The sequence below is a fragment of the Ochlerotatus camptorhynchus genome, unplaced genomic scaffold (assembly GCF_037179485.1).
Source record: "Ochlerotatus camptorhynchus isolate MF236.1 unplaced genomic scaffold, CSIRO-AGI_Acam_v1.1 ptg000140l, whole genome shotgun sequence".
Lineage (NCBI taxonomy): Eukaryota > Metazoa > Arthropoda > Insecta > Diptera > Culicidae > Ochlerotatus > Ochlerotatus camptorhynchus.
Genome location: NW_027040630.1, coordinates 1,163,777 through 1,184,682, shown reverse-complemented (window position 1 = coordinate 1,184,682; position 20,906 = coordinate 1,163,777). Strand labels below are relative to the sequence as shown.

The 20,906-nt window shown below is 44.9% G+C and overlaps 1 protein-coding gene across 5 annotated transcripts in view; it reads left to right on the top strand.

The window, feature by feature from the left end:
• Window positions 1-19,860, top strand: part of LOC135700648 (band 7 protein AGAP004871-like) — a 131,436-nt gene extending 111,576 nt beyond the window's left edge. For all 5 annotated transcript variants that reach the window (XM_065221223.1, XM_065221224.1, XM_065221227.1 and 2 more), the window contains 3 exons: window positions 18,789-18,939; window positions 19,003-19,368; window positions 19,430-19,860. In XM_065221223.1, the coding sequence (XP_065077295.1) occupies window positions 18,789-18,939; window positions 19,003-19,368; window positions 19,430-19,787 (875 nt within the window). In that variant the 3' untranslated portion in view covers window positions 19,788-19,860. The remainder of the gene's footprint in view (window positions 1-18,788; window positions 18,940-19,002; window positions 19,369-19,429) is intronic.
• The last annotated feature ends 1,046 nt before the right edge of the window (window positions 19,861-20,906 follow it).

Here is a 20,906-nt window from a genome sequence, read left to right as displayed (position 1 = left end):
GTGAAGAATTTTAAAGAATTTGTTCTACGAATTTTCCACCCATATGATATGAAAATGTGTAGTCTACGGCATAATGTTCCTCATTTTGTACTAAAAATTTCGTTCAAACATAGTTTTCGTGTAGATTCCATAGATTGAGAGATAAAAATCAGAAAAAAGGCTGTTATAGCTAAAATTCACAAGAGAACAGAGTCAATAAAAGTTTCAATTAAATTGACAGAACATAGTTGCATTGCTTTTCAATGACGACCGATGACTGTTTCATTGATATATGTTTTTTTCATAAATATGAATCCTCAGTAAACGTGTTTTTTTTTTAATCAAAGGCAAGTGTCACTCGAACCATTCAAAATGTTCGTTATTTTATAAATTGCTGCTCGGCTCATATATATATAGCTCTCAGAATTATAAGGGTCTAACTGCGATGGTCGATACTCTTCATCCATTTTCACTTTTGATAATAACGCGGCAGGATTAACATTTCTCAGTGCGTGTGATGTTGCTTTACAATATCTTACTACACTGTATTGAAATAATTTTGGAAAACTGGTTCACTTAACTGCGCTAATGCGAAGAGAAAATCGATCATTGCAGTTACGCCCTTATGATTCTGAACGCTAGATATAGCTTTGACTCTTTGACTCTGACTTTGTCTCATTTTTTAGAAATCAATTTGCCAAAGCACTATTGCAGCAGCAACTTCAGAACAAAACGTTTTCCGAAACTATATATATTGAATTAAACAACTGGGTCTGAATTAAAAAAATCCGATCACCGGTTCACAATATCACAACCAAAAAACTCACTCGAGAACAAAACGTATACAATAAGTGACTCATTTAATCATCATCAAGAAATGGAAAAAAAAATGAAAGTTGAGACCAACTGAAACAACAATTCTATTGCTAGGCAGTCGAAACATTTTTGTTAATTTTTAAGTTCTGTGAAACTTTCACAGAAGTTATATTTTTTCATAAACTTTTTTTATTTTTTTTTTAATTGAAGAGATCATTTATTATTACTTAAGCTCAAATCACTTTTTTAGATCTTTTACCAAACATTGCTTTATTTTTTTGAGATGTGTATTTTTCCAGAAATGTAATTTTTCCCCTTAAATTTATCTCTAACAGGTCTGTTCTGTTTGAAAACGCCATTTTGAACTTTTTTAGCAAGATTCAAAATGGCCGAATTTTTGCTAAACTTTTAATTGTTGATCATAAAAGAAGGTCGCCTCAGATCGATACGTCACTTGTGTCAATAAATCATACTAGGGTTTTTGATCTAATTTCCGTCCTACTAAGCACAACGCGCACTTTACCTCTCTTTTCTGAACAAGTTTAAACTAAAAATGTAATATTTCTGTCAAAGATGACTTCTAAATTTATTCACCTTTCCATACGTACCGTTGAATTTGATAAAGAGTCACAAATTTTTGAGATATTGTTTAAAATCTAATACTGCTTCTTGATTCTAAATTCGTCCTACGAGTTTCAATTCCGTCCAATCGCATTGAAACGCCATTAGATTTTCTTCGTCTTACGGATAAACGTAGAAAAAGGGGATTCGCTAGGAGCGCTTCTTTTGTTTTGAGAACAATGAGCGTAAATATAAATACAATGCGCTCTAACAGGATTTATGTTGTAGCTAATGAACTAACGCATCGGAACAAACCTATTATTGATTTGTGTACGGTAAATCATTGATATTATTGATCTTTTCTGATCGATAGAACGGAAATGGGCGATTACGACGAAGTAGCGCTCTACCCTATATTCGCAAGGAAGTCTACAAATTTTACATCCCAAAAAAATCCTAGGCCAGACGAACCCAGTTGCCTCTTTCTTTATAACTGCATCTCTACCGACTGAGTTAAGGGAGGCCCCAACTAATTTATTTTCAAATTAAACCACTACTCATGTCGACCCAATGATACATGTTACACGATATTATCCATATCTCAAAGAATACTGATCACCTTGGCATCGAGATGAAAGCTGCCAATATCCACCATGGCATTCTGTGACGATCGGTTGAAAGATGTGCGGCTATTGGCAGAAGTAAGATTTTCTAATGAACCGATGTTGACAGAAATTGACAAGTGTTCTTCGGAATCCCTCGTGTCAATAGCATTGACTGTATTGCCATGCCTTGGATGCGTTCACTTCACTCACTCACTTCAAACGAAATCCAACCACGGGGCGGATCATTCCACCAACTGTGAGAAAACAAATATCATTCCATCAAATCAACAACCGAACCATGTGTTCCCCCCATTCGCATCGTCAGCATCTATCAAAATATTCATAAGAATATCCAAAAGACATCAAAGAAAAACATTGGCGCCATCAACTCAACGGACGGTCAGTCAGTCAGCCAGTCAATTCCGTTTCGTTCTAATGAACTTGTTTGTTTATCTATTTCGAAATGCGGAAAGAAATCACCCCCTTCCCTGAGATCTAAGATTAAGCATCCCCAGCGGGAGGCTATGGAATACGGATTCGCCAATCGGTCGAAGGGGTAGCATGCGTGGGGTGGCATACTCCCAATTTATTTATGCATGCACCCATCATACCGTGTCTAACTAATCGCCAAAAAACTACTCCCTGTTACGAAATATAGCATGTATTTTGTTTCTACTACAAAGCGCCAAAAAGTGGGCATTGATCATCATCATCATCATCATCATCACCAAGGCAGCAGCGTCAGTACGTACCGTCGTCGCAGCAGGCACTAGGAACCGTTTGTTGTCGAAGTAGAACTCGAAGGTCCACCAGAGAGAGTAGTTTGCCATTGCAAGCCGTGGGAAGCGGCTTTAGAAGTGAGCGAATATTGTGGCCAGCTGAAAGTGAGTGTAAATTGACGACGACGATGGGCGGTCAGTGAACAGCATTCAGAGCAATCGAAACGTTGGACGAGTTGAAAAATCAGTGGAAAGCACGTGAGAATGAAAATAAATACATTTCTACATCATACTTGCAGAATGAAGTGATGCGAAGAGTTCAAATTGGTGGAACGGTTTTAAGTTGGTGCAGGTGTCAGGAAATCAAATGTCAGCTGTCGGTTAAGAAAATAAACAGTTTTGCGTTCGTGATCTTGCCGGGCAGTGTCAAAATAAAACATTGATATGATTTTGTTGGAAAAAGATTTGAAGTGAGCAATCAACCGGTCTTCCGAATCCATGAAGGTGGTACTGAAAACATCTGGCGGTAATTTGCTGAAAGTTAAGTTGCGATCCATGCTGTGTGCCCTGTTTTTTTTCTGATTTCGAAAATTTTCTTTATGAACTCAACCTCGTTGGGACCCGAGCGAGCGGCATTGTTTTCTTTTTCCGTGGTATAATAACCGTACACACTTATTTTGATGTGTTTTCTCAACGTCGATTTACGATGTTCGTAAATTTCTGGCTTCGAGACAGAGAGTGGATGAGATGTCGTCGTTAACCAACAACGCGGGAACACAGAATGTTGTTAGCAACGCATGTTAGGTTGAAATTGAAAAATGCTTTCGAATGATTTCTACGCGGGAAGACCAACCGGCTAGCACAGAAATAGACGCTCCTGTTTAATCCATGCTCGACCAATCAATCGTGTTTTAAATTGGTCTATGTCAACTGAAACGTTGGAATGAAGGGGTTCGTTCTTGTATATGCTTGACTTCGGTTTCGAATTATGTACTTCATGGTTTGAAATGGCTTTTGAATCTCTTGAAAGCAATGTAGACATAGAATTTCATTTTATATGATCCTAAATGTGCAGATCGTTAAAATTTATGAGTGTTTTAATTGAGTGCTTTATTTTTTTTCCATCCGATTCCTATACATCTTTCCAAACATACTTTAAAATGCTACACGCAAAACAAGTTTATCTTACATCCAATGTAAGGTTGGATTTATTACATCCTGTGCGTATGTTTCATACAACAAATGTAATGACAGTTATTGCAAGGACTGCAGCGTACAAGCAAGTATTTCCAAATTGCATATTTTTGTAGAGATCTTGGAAAAATATGCTTACTTAAAAATTACAGAATCTGTTCATGTCGCGAAATATCCGAGGAAACCGACGTGCCCGAGGCTTTGCCCTCCGGGGCCCGGGTGGACTCTCCCGAGATCCAGAGCCAATTGCGAACCTCCTCGGCGAATACTTTGAGTCGCTGTCCTGCATTGAGGCCTACAACGATGATTTCAGGAACCGTAACGGCGTCTCCACCTCCAGCATCGAGAACGTGACCCATACCCGATGACGAAGATACACTCACAATTAACAGGCCCTTCACCATGGATGAATTGAACTTTGCCCTCAGAAACGCCAAAAGCAACTCCTCCGAACCGGATGAGGTTGGATACCTGATGCTGCGGAACCTCCCACCCACGCACAAAGGAACCCTTCTCGAGCTCCTCAACCAGGCATGCACGGGTCGTCAGCTGCCTGACTCCTGGAAACATAGCCTTATCGTCCCCATCCCGAAAAACCTCGGTCCAGCACTATCACCGAAGGATTTCCGGCCGATCTCCTTGACCAGCTGCTGCAGCAAAATAATGGAGCGTCTGGTCAACCGGAGATTAGCGAGATTCCTTGAGGGGAACAACCTACTAGACCAACGACAGCATGCTTTCCGTCCTGGCCACGGAACTGGTACACACTTTAACAGCCTTGGCCAGATAGTACATGAGCCACTCCGTAAGGACCAGCACGTTGAGGCAACAGAGCCTGGACACGCCAAGTACTACAGCAGCTAGCCAGATGGGGCCTTTTTGAAGAATTTCCTGCAGGGCAGAACCTTCCAGGTGACCGTCGGGAACCACCGATCCAGCACCAGACGGGAAGAGACCGGGGTTCCCCAGGGTTCCATAATTGCAGTGGCCATCTTCCTGGTGGCAATGAACGGAATCTTTATGGGGCTTCCTAAGGAGATTTGCATTCTGGTCTATGCGGACGACATTTTGCTACTGATCATAGCGAAGACTCTGAAGGCCATGAGGGTAAAACTCCAAACTGCAGTCTCCGCTGTTGGCCAATGGGTCGTCTGCCGCCTTGGCCACCGACCACTTCCGACACCAATCAAAATCAACAGCCACACTATCCCTAGAAAGAAGACCATATCCATCCTCGGGGTCACGATTGACCGGAATTTTTGGTGATGATGATGTCAGGACTAATTGTCGAACATGATTGAACCAGAGACGATGTTATATAAAAGACGCGCGGAGAGAATAAAAGTAAATCTGGTTGCACGGCCAACTAATTTCTTTTTCTGCAAGGTTTGGCAACGCGCAATTTTGTGTTTATTTCAAGTGACTTTTAATTTGAGCGACTGTGTAAGTTGTGGCTTACCTGCCAGCCTATAGCTGGCCCGATTTACCCCGGCGGGGTGGCTACGAGCAGAGTACTTCCTTCAAAGGCGTTCGGATTTTGGGCGTTAACGATAGAAAAAGAGAAAGGAATGTGAAATTTTAGGCGGCTATTCTACTCTAACCTTTCCCTTTTCTCCTCGTTGTCCTCGGTGTCAATCGGTGGGGCCTTTCGACGATAGCGGCGACGGTTACTGTTCTTATCGGTTCACGTCGGCTCCAGACACGGTCTGTTCCGAGCGTTTTCTCCTTCACTTTTAGCTGCGTAGCAGCGGTCCTTGGCGTTTAGCGGGGGGATGAGCAAGGCTCCTTTATCGGAAGCCCCCCCCCCCCGGTGACGATGGAGATGAACCACCGGACCAACTACTCGCCGTAGATGGTCCCGGTAGTCACCGCAGTGCACTACCCAGGCGAACGCTCCTTCGTCCCTCCTTGGCTCTTAACTGCGGTGGCGAGACTGGCTCTACTGGCTGAGCCACCGCAGTGAGGACGGTGGGTGTTCGGGGATCCTTGGTGGTTAGCCGGGAAGCGAAAGAATCCTTTACGCTTAGCTTCCCTTGGCGGCGATCCGACACCCTTCACTTATGCAGCTCACGAACCACGGCACTTTTCGAGGAAACGACGTCACTTCCATGTGACGATGCTGGGAATTATCCCTCCAGCGGACACACGCCACGAAAACGGCACCAGCGGACCGGGCAAAAAACGCGTCGATTTCCAACCATGGCTCGTAACTTTTTCGTTCGTACTCTCTGACAATCACCGACAATACAACAACCGCCATAGTTCTCCTGCAACCGCGCTCGAATGTTATGCTAATGCCTTCTTTTGCAGCGGGAGGAGAAACGGGACCTATCTTTATTATAGACGCGAGACAATTCAAAACGATAATTTTTACGCTACATTCTAATCCTAAAAACAAGCCTACACGAATAAAATCTACTATGAAAATAACAAATTAAAATATTGACAAATAAAGCAGTAGTGAGTATGTTACCGAGCGTGCAACCAAAACCAAGGTTGCAAAGACTCATTTCAGCTAAAATAATGTTTTTCGGAATAATAAAACCAAAAGATGGTATGATGGCATGTTTTACTTGTAACTTACAAGAAGAGGTTACAAAGTATGCGTTGGAAACATAAAACCTGTAAATTTTGCTTTCTATGAGTCACAATCAGTGATTTGCTGATCGCTGAGTGAGTGAGTGAGTGAGTGAGTGAGTTTGTGAAAAATTGCTGATTGTGACTCTCATGAAGTGAAATAAACAGGTTTAATATGTCAAACACATTCTTTGCAACCTCTTCTTGTATCCTACCAATTCAAAATTTGATCATGGCATCTAATTATTTCATAATTTAGAAAAACATTGTTTTAGCTGAAATGAGTCTTTGCAACCTTGACCAAAACCAAAACAAATCATAACAGACAAGACACACGCTCATGGCAAACACGTTAAAAGAGTGGGTTATTAATTGTCACCCTAGACGAGGGTTACAACTGTCGTGATGCTGAACACGGTAAAATGAATACCCTTATAAAAATAACCATAAAATAGAGCTTAACGAGGTCTTCGGGGTATCATCCAAACCATTTGTGGGATAGTCTACCTATCCGGGATACAGTTCGTTTATGGTATTTGTATATTAGGGTACTTTTTTAACCGTATCGGTAGTATCGCTATTCCATGGAAGTATTTGAAGACTCAATTTTTGACAACTCTGTAAATACTACAGAGCGTTGCACAAAATTATTCAATTTGCGATTGTAACTTCCTATCATGTATGCGTGAAATCTCTCTTTCACCAATTTTACTATCTTGAAAAATTACACCGATTTTTGTAACAGAGCCTGATGATGTATTTCGTTGTGCTTGAGCAAATATTTCGTGAGAACATTATGAGAATTCAGCTGATGAATAACAATAATATTTCTTGTCCAATGTCACGTTTCATACGTAAATTTAATTACAATTATTTAAATCTCAACAGTTAACCAGCGTCTGGCTGAAAAGCTCCTTAATAAAGACAAACAACCTCATCAATTAAATTCATCATTAATCTCAATACTTCCCACGCTTTTCTTCGTGAAGCACTCGTCTTTATTTACATTGCTCGATTCCAGCGTTTGACGGTTCGATTGGAACTTTTGGCTTCAGTCTTCGTGCGTCTCTTATTTAACATCGTCTCTGTAATGAACATCCTCCGCTCCCTCTCCGGGCCGCATAAAACGAGCAACAGGGCCATCGTACTCAATACCGCCAGAGCCATTGTTCATAGCCGACTGACCTACGGAATTGAGCTCCAGCGATTCGGTCGTCACCCGACTAGCGCCGGCAACACGAATTGCGACTGGACTTCTGCCCTCAACACCAGCCGATACCGCCTGTATTGAAATCGGAGTGCTCCCTTTCCGATATTACTTGCGGAAACAATCTGTACCAAAGTTGTGGGCCTCGACGAAAAATTAAGCGGAGACGGAGAATTGTATCTCCTCACAGAAGGGAAACGAATCCTCCAGGAAATAGCTCACCAGGAGCTCCCCCCGGTAGCCCAGCTCCACTGGAACGGAGCCAGAGAGTGGGGTTCTTCCCCCATCCGAGTGGAAAAATCCATGACCAGCAGTTCCGAGCAGGAGACAACTCTACGGCAATGAGATCCTACCTCACCGAATTACTAAAAACACGGTTCCACAACTGTGAACTCCGTTTCACCGACGGCTCCAAGGCAGGAGGCAGGGTCGGCTTTGGAGTAACTGATGGACAGACCTCACACTTCTGGAGACTCCCCGATCAATGCTCGGTCTTCTCGGCCGAGACTGCAGTCCTTCATTACGCGGCACTTGAATCCACCACCGCCCGCCACCCCTGGATTCAGGCCATACAAAACCACACTCCCCCCCCCCTGGTTCCTCTTTCATGTGGATACCGGGACACTGCGGAATTGACCGGAAACATAGAAGCAGACCACCTCGCAGCCATTGGACGAAGTGGCCGACTCGCCACTTCGGTCCCCAGACAGGACCTGAAAATTTGAATCAAATCAACCCTCAGGACGGCATGGGACCGCGAATGCTTCGCCAGGAGAAACCTCTTCACCTGGGGGTAACCCTTCCCTTGACGGATGTCCCAAGATTTAACGACCAGAGATCCCTGTCCCGGTTAAGAACCGGCCACACCCGCATCACCCACAACCTGGGGAGCAGCAGTGGCGGAAACTTCCACCAAAGATGCGACACCTGCAGAACAACAATGACGGTTGAACACATACTAATAAACTGCCCTTGCCCTTCCACGGACCACGAGAACTCTACGGGATCCCGGGAAACATCCGAAACGCCCTTCGGAACGACCCGGTAGCAGAGACACAACTGATATGTTTCGCGAAGGAGGCCGGAATCTACAGGAGAGCTTAACCCATATATATATATTATTACAGTAGGCCCGGCATTCCCTGCCGGTAGCGGGTGCCAGGTCTCTCCTGGCAGTTTATACCGGTGAGGCTCTGCTGGGGTCCTCAAAAGAAAACAGAAAATACAAAAGATGACAGCAACATAGAACAGTTAGGTAAAATAAGTTCCCCTCTGCAACCGCAACCATCAGGGATCTCCCCTCCGGAATCCCTCTCGGGCATAGCCTCATTCAACTCGTAAAATAAAAACTCTGTACCTTCTCTCCCTTTGGGATACCCCCTTCTGGGGTGTCCAGAGATGAACCAGTCCAAGGCTGAAAGTCTCCTTAATAAAGATTTATAAAAAATAATGTCGCGAAATATTGTAAATTCTGCATTATTTCATGCAAACTTGTAGTAGAATTTTACATTTCCCGGATGACTGTAGGAATGCTTTCAAAGAATTTCTTAAATTGCTTTTCAGAAATGCATGTTTAGAATCATTCTCATTTGTTTTTAATCATCCTTGCTGTTCGCTTGGAATTCTTTTTGGGATTCCTTTAAAAATCTGCTCAGAATCAGGATGTCGACTACCTGAAAAACCTGGAAAATCTGGGAATATCAGGGAATTCATTTTTGGACCTGGAAAATCAGGGAATCTCAGGGAATTTAATTCAAATTCAGGAAAATATTTCCTTACAAGAGAATCTTATTATTAAGTTTGACTGACTTCGCTAGTTTCAAACAACTTAATTACTCGGATTAGTTTTGTACCTGCGTGTTGCAATTTATCCCGTTTTGTGTAGTTTTGCCGCCGAGGGTAATATTGCCGTGTTTCTCACGAGCGTGTGCAGTGTTTGTTATGCATTGTTTTTGTTGTCATTTTACGGCCGACAACGTACTCACCACTATGCCTTCGTTAATAATTTTAGTTTGTAAATTTTACACGTTATTTTATTCGGTTTTGTTGTTTTTAGTTTAGTTAGATAGGGAAAAAATTATCGTTTTAGATTGTATCGCGTCCAAAATAAAGTTAGGTCCCGTTTCTCCTCCCGCTGCTAGATAAGGCGAAAGCATAAATGAACATGACAGTCGAGCGCGGTTGCAGGAGAACGATGGCGAGTTTTGTTATTGTCTGTGATTGTGACTATAAAAGAGAGAAGTAACAATCCATGAAAGGAGTACGACGCGTTTTTGCCCCGTCCGTTGATTTTCCGGAAAAAGTAAGGATATTGCGGTTTTTGTGGCGTGCGTCAGCTGGACATATCATCCCCAGCATCGTCGGGTGTGTAATAGTGAAGTTCCCCCGAAAAGTGCCGGCCCGTGGATTGTGAGCTAGGACATAGTGAAGGTTGTCGGATCGCCGCCATTGAGGAAGCTAAGTGAAGAGTAGTTTTTCGCTTCCCCGGCTAATCCCCAAGGATCCTCGAATACCGCCGTCCTCACTGCGGTGGCTCAGCCAGTAGAGCCAGTCTCGCCACCGCAGTTAAGAGCCAAGGAGGGACGAAGCAGGCCGAACCGAAGGAGCGTTCGCCTGGGTAGTGCACTGCGGTGACTACCGGGACCATCTACGGCGAGTATTTGGTTCGGTGATTCGTCACCATCGTCGCCTGGGAGGTTTCGAAAAAGGAGCTTTGCTCATCCCCCCCGCTAAAAGCAAAGGACCGCTGCTACGCAGCTAAAAGTGAAGGAGCCAATGTGAACCGACGTGAACAACAACCGCCGCCGCCGTCGTCGAAGGGCCCCACCGTGTGTCACTGAGAATCAGCGAGGAGAAAGGGAAGGTTAGAGTAGAATAGACGTCTAAAATTGCATTTTCTATTTGTTGTTTTGTTTCACCCAAATCCGAACGACTTTGGCAGGTAAGCCGAAGCTTATAGGAAGGTGTATAGAACCTTTGTTACCCAGTACAATCTCATTTCTAATATTATCTAGTTAAATTAATTAGGGATCGATTGGGAATGTTTTACACAGGTGAGATAGCTTGTGTGGATGGCTATCGATCACAGACGGCAAGATGTGTGAAATCCGATGTTAATACTTATGTTTCGGTAGTGACAAAGGTAATAAGGAAATCGCTTTATCTTCAACACCAAACGTCAGATCGGTATGAAATTTTTCTACAGGTAGATATTGATAAGATCTTTTCACTGTTAAAAATTTCATGGAGTGTACCGTTGATTTTTAAAACATCATTAACTAAAATCATTATGCCCTATATATCTCCGGAACCGAAAGTCAGATGGAGAAAAAATTCAATAGCGATCAATGGCAGAATGGAGCCTTTCTAACGAGATATCAACCATATTGATCGGATGAGCCATCTCGAAAAAAGCTTGCCTAGATGAAACGCGTCCACAGACGCACATACAGACATCAGCAAATTTCATCTTGCCGGGTCGATTTTTGATGTTCAATTTGATTCTACGATATCGTAATCAAACTGTCGAGCCAGATCGAGCCGAGTTCTATCGATTGGGAATGTTTTATAGTTGTGTGGATGGCTATCGATCACAGACGGCAAGACGTGTGAAATCCGATTTTAATATCTATGTTACTGTAGTAACAAAGGTAAAAGAATTTCGAATTTATGGTTGTTCAAAGCTTGATGTTGCATTTTTGGTATTTCGATGATTTTGATCGTCCTCCTCTGGTTTCGCAGGTTTGCAAGGTGCATCCAGTTTCCGATGTCGCATTTATTTTTTTTCTAATAAACGGAAGTCTGATACTGGACCATTCCGTTGCCTACGCTGTCCGAACTGTGCAAGTGATCCATCTCTTCACGTCCTGCAACGGCACCTTGTGCGAGTATCGAGGAACAGATAGGCCTGACCCGGCTAGGTTGTCCGCTTCGACGTTCCCTGGGATTTCACAGTGACCGAGAATCCATGCGTAGGTAGTGTTTGGTGGCGCAACCTTCACGATGCCCTGGATCCAGGGGTGGATCGGGACCTCCGAGGAAAGGATCTGAACAACACTGTGGGAGTCCGACAGGATCAGGATTGGGCAATCCGCAGGAACCGTGACGGCAAGAAGAATAGCCGCTGCTTTTGCCGAAAACACCGAACAGAACCCAACCGAATCGTTCGGGAAATGTCACCAGCGATTCCCATTCCGACTCCAGCTCTCGATCTTGACCCGTCCGTGTAACGATGCATGTAGTTTGGGTATAATCCGGTCAGCTCTGCTACCGATCTCCTGAGGGCTACGGAAATGTCCCCGGCTCGGAACTTCTCCTCTATCCGGCTGTCGATGTTTGATGTGGGAGATTACCAACTCTTATCTTCGTACCAGTGAATCTTGGCGGTATTGGCTGAAAATGCAGCGTCTTTGTTGGCAATGGCTGCGTAGATGCGGTACCGGAAAGGGAGAGTGCCGGCTTCGACACAGCTGGCATCGGCTGGCGTCGAGAGAGACCGAAGATGATGCGCGTGTAGCTATTGTACACCGGAGCGAGTATTTGTATTGCCTTTTCGGTAGCGATGCAGGTCAGCTCCAGTCCATACATCAGCCGGCTGTCTACGATGGCCCGGGAAACACGGAAACGTACTTCTGTGTTGTTGGACCGGTGGGGACGGGAGATTGTGCGGATAAGGTTGATCCTGCTGCGACCTGCTGGCCTTGACCCCTTGAAGGTGCTGGTCAAAACTCAGCGACCGGTCAATGACAACCCCCCAGCAGTATCACAGTTTTCTTCAATGGGATGGCTTGATTACCGATCTTTATGGAAGGTCCGCAGACCCAATGTCGGTACTGGCAAACGTGGCACCTTGCGCTCTTTCTAGCAGACAGCTGAAAGCCTTTCGAAGCGTTCGTCCCGGACCTGTGGCTACGATTAGCACGTCGTCTGCGTACACGAAAATGTAAATGTTCGCTGGTAACCGCTCGAAGACACTGTTCATGGCTACCAGGAACAAGGTGACAGCGATCACTGAACCTTGGGGAACGCCAGTTTCCTAGCAGAAAGTGCGGGATTTGGTATTACCTACCGAGACTCGGAAGGATCTGCCAGTCAGGAAATTTTGGACGAAATGGATGATATGGCTGCTAAGGCCCCAGCTGACAAGTTGCTTCAGTACCGCGGGCGTCCATGTACGGTTGAAGGCTTTCGAAATGTCCTGGGAAACCAACTCCGTATGGAAACTGTTATCCTTGGCATTCATGAGGAGGTCTCCTAGCGTCGCAAAATACGTGGATGTACTGTGGGCTTGCCGAAAGGCGTGTTGGCGATGGTCTAGAAGGCCGCCAGACTCGAGAAACTGCTCCACTCGAACACCTTTGCCATGCAGCAGGTGAGCGCAATGGGTCGGAACTTCACCACGTCCCGTGTTGGCTCGTTTGCTTTAGGGATGGGGACAACCAAGCTCTCCCTCCAATGTTCTGGATACGAGTTTGTCTGCCAAAGCTGGTTGAAGAGTTCCAACATTTTAACTTTACCCGGGGTAGGCAGGTTCTTGAGCAGCGGGTAGCCGATCTCGTCTGGGCCGGCTTGTTTCTCGTTGCTTCTACTAAGCGTGAACTGAAGCTCCTGCCAGGTGGAATCGTGGTTGATCCTCAGGTTGTTCGTGTCCGGAGAAACTCGAAAACTGCTTACGGACGCAGTCGATGGGTTTGCTAGCCGTTGAAAGGTCACCTCGTACTTGGAAATCGCAGAGAGGTCAGCGAAGTAGTCGCTAAGCTTATCTGCATATCCGTCTACCTGTATATGCAGTGTGGCCGTACGGCGCTTGCCACTGAGGGCGTTGACCTTACCCCAGAGCTCCGCCGAAGAATGTGAGGCATTTATGCTTTCGAGGAAGTCCGTCCAACTGGATCGTTTGGCATCTTGGACCAATTGGCGACACTGGTTGTGCCGTGGCCTTGACTGCCTTCTTTATTTCAACTGAGTTGTTCAACTGACTTGTCTTGTCTAAGCCCAGCTTTAAGAGAAGATGATGCTTTTTCCGGAATACTTCTAGTTATTGTTCGTTATTGTGTTCTTACCAGCTTGCAATCAAGTAATCAGAGAACTAACGAAATGATAATTTAGGATAATGCTCTTACCTGGCAGAATTTTTTTTTATTTAATAATGATTCAAATATACGTACAAGCATTACCTTGACAGCTTACAGTGGCTTTATTGAGTATTCTAGGTCTTGCTCAGACTGGAAACCTGGTTAACTCATAAAATTAGTTTCTCAATGAAGTGTTAGGATTGTAATGTTGCTGCTATTTCAATTTAAATGGAATTACATAATTTTTTGAGGTGAAAGCACTGTTTTTACGAATTACCAATTGGAGGAACCCCCTACCGAATAAGCTTTTGGTTAAGCATATTATGCGGAATAACTTTCTTACGGAGCTGGGTCTCAAAATCGCCTCAAGGCAAAACAAATATAAAGTGGGATTAAAAACAAGTGCTTCATATGTAAAATGCAGGGTAACTAGTGAACCGGGAAAACCGAAAAAAAGCTTGACATTAGAAGTCACCGGGAAAATCTCGTGAATTTAGATGACAAATCTGGAAAATTAAACATCGTCCTCTTTTTGAAAACAATAAGCTTGCAAGACCCTTTGACTAGACTAGATACCACGGTATTTCAAAGAATATTTCCAAGGATGAGCTAGGCAAACTCTAAGAGAGTTTTTTTTTATTAAAAAAAACTTTCCGATGGCATCATCCTTCTTCAAACTACACCAAATGAAGGCTTAGGTACGAAAGCTTTTTTTTCCTTTATTATAGAGATTTTCTGCCTTTGGCTCGTTCATCTCTTGTTGTATTTTATACATAGTAGAGGTTAAGTTCTACTGGTTATCCGTAATCTTGTTCATTTTCATTTGCCGTTTAATTTTATAATTGTCTATTCCGCCTTTTGTCGTATGTATTTGGTTATTGTCTTCAGTTGCGGTTAGTTTACACGGCTGTTGAATTGGTTGAATCTGTGGTTATGATATGGTGAGTATATCCGTTGAGGTGTGGCGTCATTTTTCTGGCATTAACTTTTATGTGATTTGTCAAGTGACTCTACTAGTGGTTATTTTGTTTTCTTCTGTTAGAATTTCAGATAAGGTGGAAGAGATCTGCATCTTTCAGGAAACAGATCAAGGCTACTGATGTAGTTTGGTCGTCGTGAAGAACGTCGCGGATGCTGTTTGAGATTTGATGTTTTTCCCGAAGATCGGCATATTTTGGGCAGGCGCAGATAAAGTGCCCAACGGACAAAGGGACATGGCATAGATCGCACTGAAGATCTGCCGCTCATGTCGTGTGGGATTCTGGTGTGGCCGGTGCGAAGTCGGGATATTACCTTTTGTTCTCTGTGATCAGGGAGGTCCTCCCATCTGTGGATGCATCCTTTGAGCTTGCGTAAGAACAGTGTCGTTCGATTATTCCAAATAGTTGACCAAGAGTTGTGGTATCGTGGTATCGTGGTATCGTGGATGGGGACTTCATTTGTGAAATGTTAACCCGGAGCCTGCTAGATGGTCCACTTCGTCATTCCCCTTTATCCCACAGTGGCCAGGTATCCATGCGAGGCTTCGGCAGTAAAAACCGAACAAAGATCAGGTATACGATGGGAAGCGCAGAGATTTGGACCCGTTATCCCAATGCCTACGCCGAGGGGACATTTTGAACCGTCAGTGTAGCGAATGCAGTATCCGCTATATTTCTTGTTCAGCCATTCAGTGTCCGATTTCTTTAGAACAAGTGAATTGTCTCCAGCTCTGAACTAGCTCCTAATATGATTGTCGGTTTGAATCTCAGGTAGGCTCCAACTTCTTGAACCGCAGCGATGAAGTTCGGATATGGGTGGGAGGTTACAGTTGCAGAATCGATTCAATAGTCTGTTGACCTCTGTGATGAGGGTTGTCCCGTCATTCCCGGATGTCATCCCCATGTAACTCACTGCTCGTTTGCACTCCGTGCTGGCAACTACGTGAGCGAAAGGAAGCACCCCCAGCTTCACGCAAACGGCATCTGCAGGTGTCGAAGGCAACAAACTGGATACGGTTCGGATTGCATTGTTTTATGTAGAACTCAGCTTATCTATCACAGTGTCAGCTGCTGAACATAGAATTTCAATACCGTAGAGGAGCTTTGATTCCACGATGGCCCAAGAGACTCGTAACCTGATGTCCTTTTTCAATGCTGCGTTGAGGTTCGGCGGTTAAGACGAGCGTTACAATTATATTTGACATCTTTCAGGTGCTCCAAGAAGCTGAGTCGGTTGTCAAGTCAAGTCTTCTTGTAAGGAATCGGTTGGCTGTTGATTGTGATCGGTTGAAGTGGTGGCCGGTGCCTTGATTTGCAGGTGTGAGTGCGCACGCTTTTTACTGCAGAAAGGTTAAATCCGACTGAATCGGTCCAATGGACTACGGCATTTACTGCTGCCTGCAATTTCCTTCTTAGAAGAAGGTGACTTTTACCTGGAACTACTAAGACGATGTCATCCGCGTACACCAGGATGTAAATACCTTCCACTGGTCGAAGATGCTGTTCATGGCCACTAAGAAGAGGGTCACGTCAAGGACTGAACCTTGTGGAACGCCAGTTTCCTCGCTGGCTATTCTCGAGCGGTGATTCCCAGTTGTCACTTGAAAGGTTCTTTTCATAAGGAAATTCTGTAGGAAATGCATGATGTTCCCGGAGAGTCCCCACTGAGCCAGTTGTTTCAGTATTCCCGGAGTCCACGTCCGGTTGTAGGCTTTGGCCAAGTCGAGAGAGGCGATCTCTACATGTTGATCGTTGTCCATGGCTTCACCTAAGATTTGGCCGAGTGCAGAAAAATAGGTACTAGTTCCATGCCCCGATAGCTGTTTTCTTCGAGGAAATCAACCAGGCAACGGGTTACCATTTGTTCTATCACTTTGAAGGCACAGCACGTGAGCGATATAGGACGGAGTGCTGATAAATCCTCGAAGTATTCTGCGAGGTTTTCCGCGACTATGCTGGGGTGCCTCGTTATCACGCTCGCATTTTGAATAGTGATGCCCACGGATCTTCACTTGCCATTCAGTGTGTTAACTCTCGCCCAGATTTCAGCAGGGCTCTGATTCGAATTGATGCCGTCGAGGAAGGATTCCCACGATTCTTGCTTTGCCCGTCGAATTGTCTGTCTGCATTCATTTCTTTTCATACTATAATGTTTGATTGCTACTTCTTTATCCGGATGTCCTGATGGTAGACGTTTGACCGCGCGAAGGGCCTTTCGCCTTGCTTTCACCGCGCTTTTGGTTATGGCCGGGTTTCGAGTTTGTTTTGGATATGGCTTCAGTGGCTGCGCAGGAGCTCCGTGACATCACTGGGTTCTTCTGCATTCAATCTCCCATCTATTATACTTTGGAAAAGGTTCCAGTTGGCCTCAGCATACTTCCAACGTGGTCTTCGAGATGTTTCTGGAGGAGGTTTGCTAAGATTGATCAGTAACGGGTAGTGGTCGCTACCCATGGGCTCACTGGCTGTTCTCCAGCGGACTCTGCTGGCTAGGCCGGAACTGACCATGGACACATCAATTGAAGTGTTTTGTTGACCTCGTGTGAACGTATGGGAGCCGTCATTCATGGTGGTTAGGTCGCAAGTTTCAGCTACTTCGGGTAGTATTAAACCTCTCGTTTTTTTGGTTGGGCTTCTCCAAGTGGAATGGTGGCCATTGATATCGCCCAGGAACACCACTGGTTTTTAGGTACAATTTATAGTTTGCAGGAGTCGATTTCGGAGGTTTGAAATCTTCCCACAGGGTAGGTATATACTAACAATCGACATCGGGAATGGTGACTCAATTCTGACTGCCACGATAGGAAGATCCGAATTGATATTTATGGGCGTAGAGGGTATCGAGGCCAGAATGCCGATGGCTATGGAGAGGTAGATGTTTTGCTCGCACTTGTAGATCCAGCGGTATCTGCCCGATAGCGATTTATTAAGATGATCGACGGTGGTCCTATGGACTTCTTGTAACACTAGTGGGTGGGTTCTGTCCTAGCAGCATCTCTAGGTCTGTCACGTTTCGGTGGAAACCATTTTTATTCCACTGGATGATGTGGTTTATGCTGTATTCATTGATGGATGGTCTGTTTCCGTTGTTGGATGGTGGAGGCAGCGTTGGAAAAGATCGCGATATTTCACGAAGTTCACCAAGGGAAAAGTTTGCGAGTCATAGTGAGTTTTGATCCCAGCCGAGGTCGGTGGGATTTTTCTGAGGCATAAAAATCTCTGGTCACGTCTTTCTTCGGAAGGGAAGTAAAGCCGTTGGTCCCGGCCCATGTGTGTATTGAATGGGTGCGATATCCTACGCAGGTGTGGAAGCTGCCTTCCTGCACATTCGGTTGCCGTCAATGGATGGCAATCGATGTCCGTCGGTGATTGGTACTAGATTGCGGAACAGAGACCGTCGTTAAATAAAAAAAAGGAAAGGATAGTGAGTTTTGGTAAACTTTTCCAACACTGGATGGAGGTTTTCGCGATTGGCGTATCGGGACTCTATCAGAAGATGGCGTCCTGGAGGAATCCGTCCGTTGTAGGTTCGAGAGGTGCGTATTTGCGGGTAGTAAACCTGTTCCTCGTATGACGCTGATGGTGTGGTTTTCACAGTGCTGTTTTTTCATTTGTAGTCGGCACTCAGTGGAAGGACCGGATATATTTAAGGCTGCGGTATTATTCTGGTTGAGTTGAAATTGATCGTAAGCTTCTGGGTCGGAGAGTGCGGCCACGTGCGGCCATTGGGAGTGCCGGTGGGTGTACGTTGCTTGATGTGATGAGGTACGAAGGATCAAAAGGGTTCCATAATGCATCTCTGAGCGGTTATTAATTAATGTCGCGATTTGGTACTCCTCCGACCATAGTGCCACAGACAGCTCATGTGTAGCGCTGCAGGTGGATAGAAAATCCATATCGTGCGCCCGTTGGTGAACGTGCTGCCCAACATTCCTTTGAGCTTGTATATCTCCTTCTTCAGCTGTCGATTCTTTCCGTTTTCGTTGTATACCTCTATGGGCGATCCTGTCAGCACCCAATTATCAAACATTTCTGGCCTAATCTTGAAACTTTCCCCCCTTTTCGCTACTTTACAGCCGAAGCCGACTCTATAGGATGTGTGGAGGTGCTGGCCACGGTTTGTTCGACCATACTGATGGTTCTGACACTGCCCATATCGATCTTCCTTTGCTTCAAGGTCGTCCAGGAATACGAACGAGCAGTCATCTTCCGACTCGGTCGATTAAGGTAGTTACCCATATCACAAAATCGTTTTCCTGAAGATTTATACTCCGTTTACTTTTTTCTCAGATCTGGAGGTGCTAGAGGTCCCGGTGTATTCTTCGTCCTGCCGTGCATCGACAACTACTGCAAGGTAGATCTACGTACCGTATCGTTCGACGTACCTCCGCAGGAGGTTCTAACGCGCGACTCCGTAACCGTTTCCGTCGATGCCGTCGTGTACTATCGCATCCGTGACCCGTTGAATGCCGTCGTGCAGGTTGCCAACTACAGTCACTCCACCAGACTGTTGGCTGCGACTACCTTGAGAAATGTCCTCGGTACGCGGAATCTGTCCGAGCTGCTGTCGGAGCGGGAGGTAATTTCCCACTCGATGCAGGTCACTCTGGATGAAGCCACCGACCCCTGGGGCGTTCAAGTCGAACGCGTTGAAATGTAAGCCTATCCGTCAACCTAAATATTCTATCCCATACCTTAACTAACCTACTAATTTCAGTAAGGACGTCTCCCTGCCGGACTCGCTGCAGCGTTCGATGGCTGCCGAGGCGGAAGCTGCCCGCGAAGCCCGTGCCAAGGTCATTGCCGCCGAGGGTGAAATGAAGGCCTCTCGAGCACTGAAGGAAGCATCCGACATTATGTGTGAAAGTCCGGCAGCTCTGCAGTTGCGTTATCTCCAGACTTTGAGCAGCATTGCCGGCGAAAAGAACTCGACTATCATCTTCCCTCTACCGATCGAACTAATCGGACCGTTGATGAACATCAGCTCGAGTATTACCAGCAGAATGGCGGCTGCACCGGTGGCTCAACCAGTGGCGGCACCTGCTGCTATGCCTCATCCAGAAGCAATCGACTAGCATTTACCAATGGAATGTAGACAGATGCTGTGGCGCTTCGACTCGTTGTAGGAATGGGAGTTGATAAAAATTACAAACACCTGTTAACACAATTACCTTAATCAATACGAAACAAAGATGCCAATCGGGGGATGTGAACTCAAGTCATTTCACTTTAAACTTAATGATTTAAAAGGGTATTTTGCACACCTTTGATGGCGTCATATTAAACGCTTTATAACTACACCAATCGGGGAGACAGTATTTCCGTTCTTCTCGAAGTGTGGTAATGTTTTCAGATACGTGCCAAAACCATACCGACGATGTGTGTGCTAATGGATATTTAGTAGGTAAACAATGATGCGAATTTGCAATGAGCGGCGTGACGCCGGAGTTGGTTTTAGTAGAGTTATCTAAGTCCTAGATGTTGTAAATACAAGTTTTTACAATTCGAAATGGTTTTGCTGACTAGTAGAGAAATTCCTTGAACAGTTTGGTTTTCAGTGTTCGTTATACACAGAGGCGTATTCTGAATCACGAGTGAGGTGAGGTGGCAATAGTCATCGAGAGAGAGGTGATTATCCATTTGATGTGCACGGAGAGTCACTCGCGGCGACTTTTGTCACCTCACTAGTTACACCTCACTCGCGGCGCATAAAATAAGGAGGACTAAACTTTCGACAGACTTTAAATCGATCATTGACCACATAGACCGCATTCGGAACCACCGTGATGACCCCGTGGTAACCTCTACTGTGTTACCTGACTTACAACGAATGTACGTTGTTTACGAGTACCCCGAATACAACGTATAATTTTACATTGCAAATGCTATGCAAAATTAGACGAGTCGGGGTACGCGTATACAACGTATATTCATTATAAGTCAGGTAGCACAGTCGTAGGGGACGTTTGCACAAACAATCAATACAAAACTAACGATTTTAAATTGGCTCACTACTTGACTAGCCTATTGGTCCCAAGCAACCGATTAACGTACCCCATTCTAGTCAAAATTCTAGTACCACACTATGTTTGTTTTGATTCGCTATGAAAGTTTGACAGATAAAATGAGGGGTTAATGGATTTTCCTATGTTTCGAGGGGTGAATCGATTAGCTTGGGACCAAAGAGAGTACCA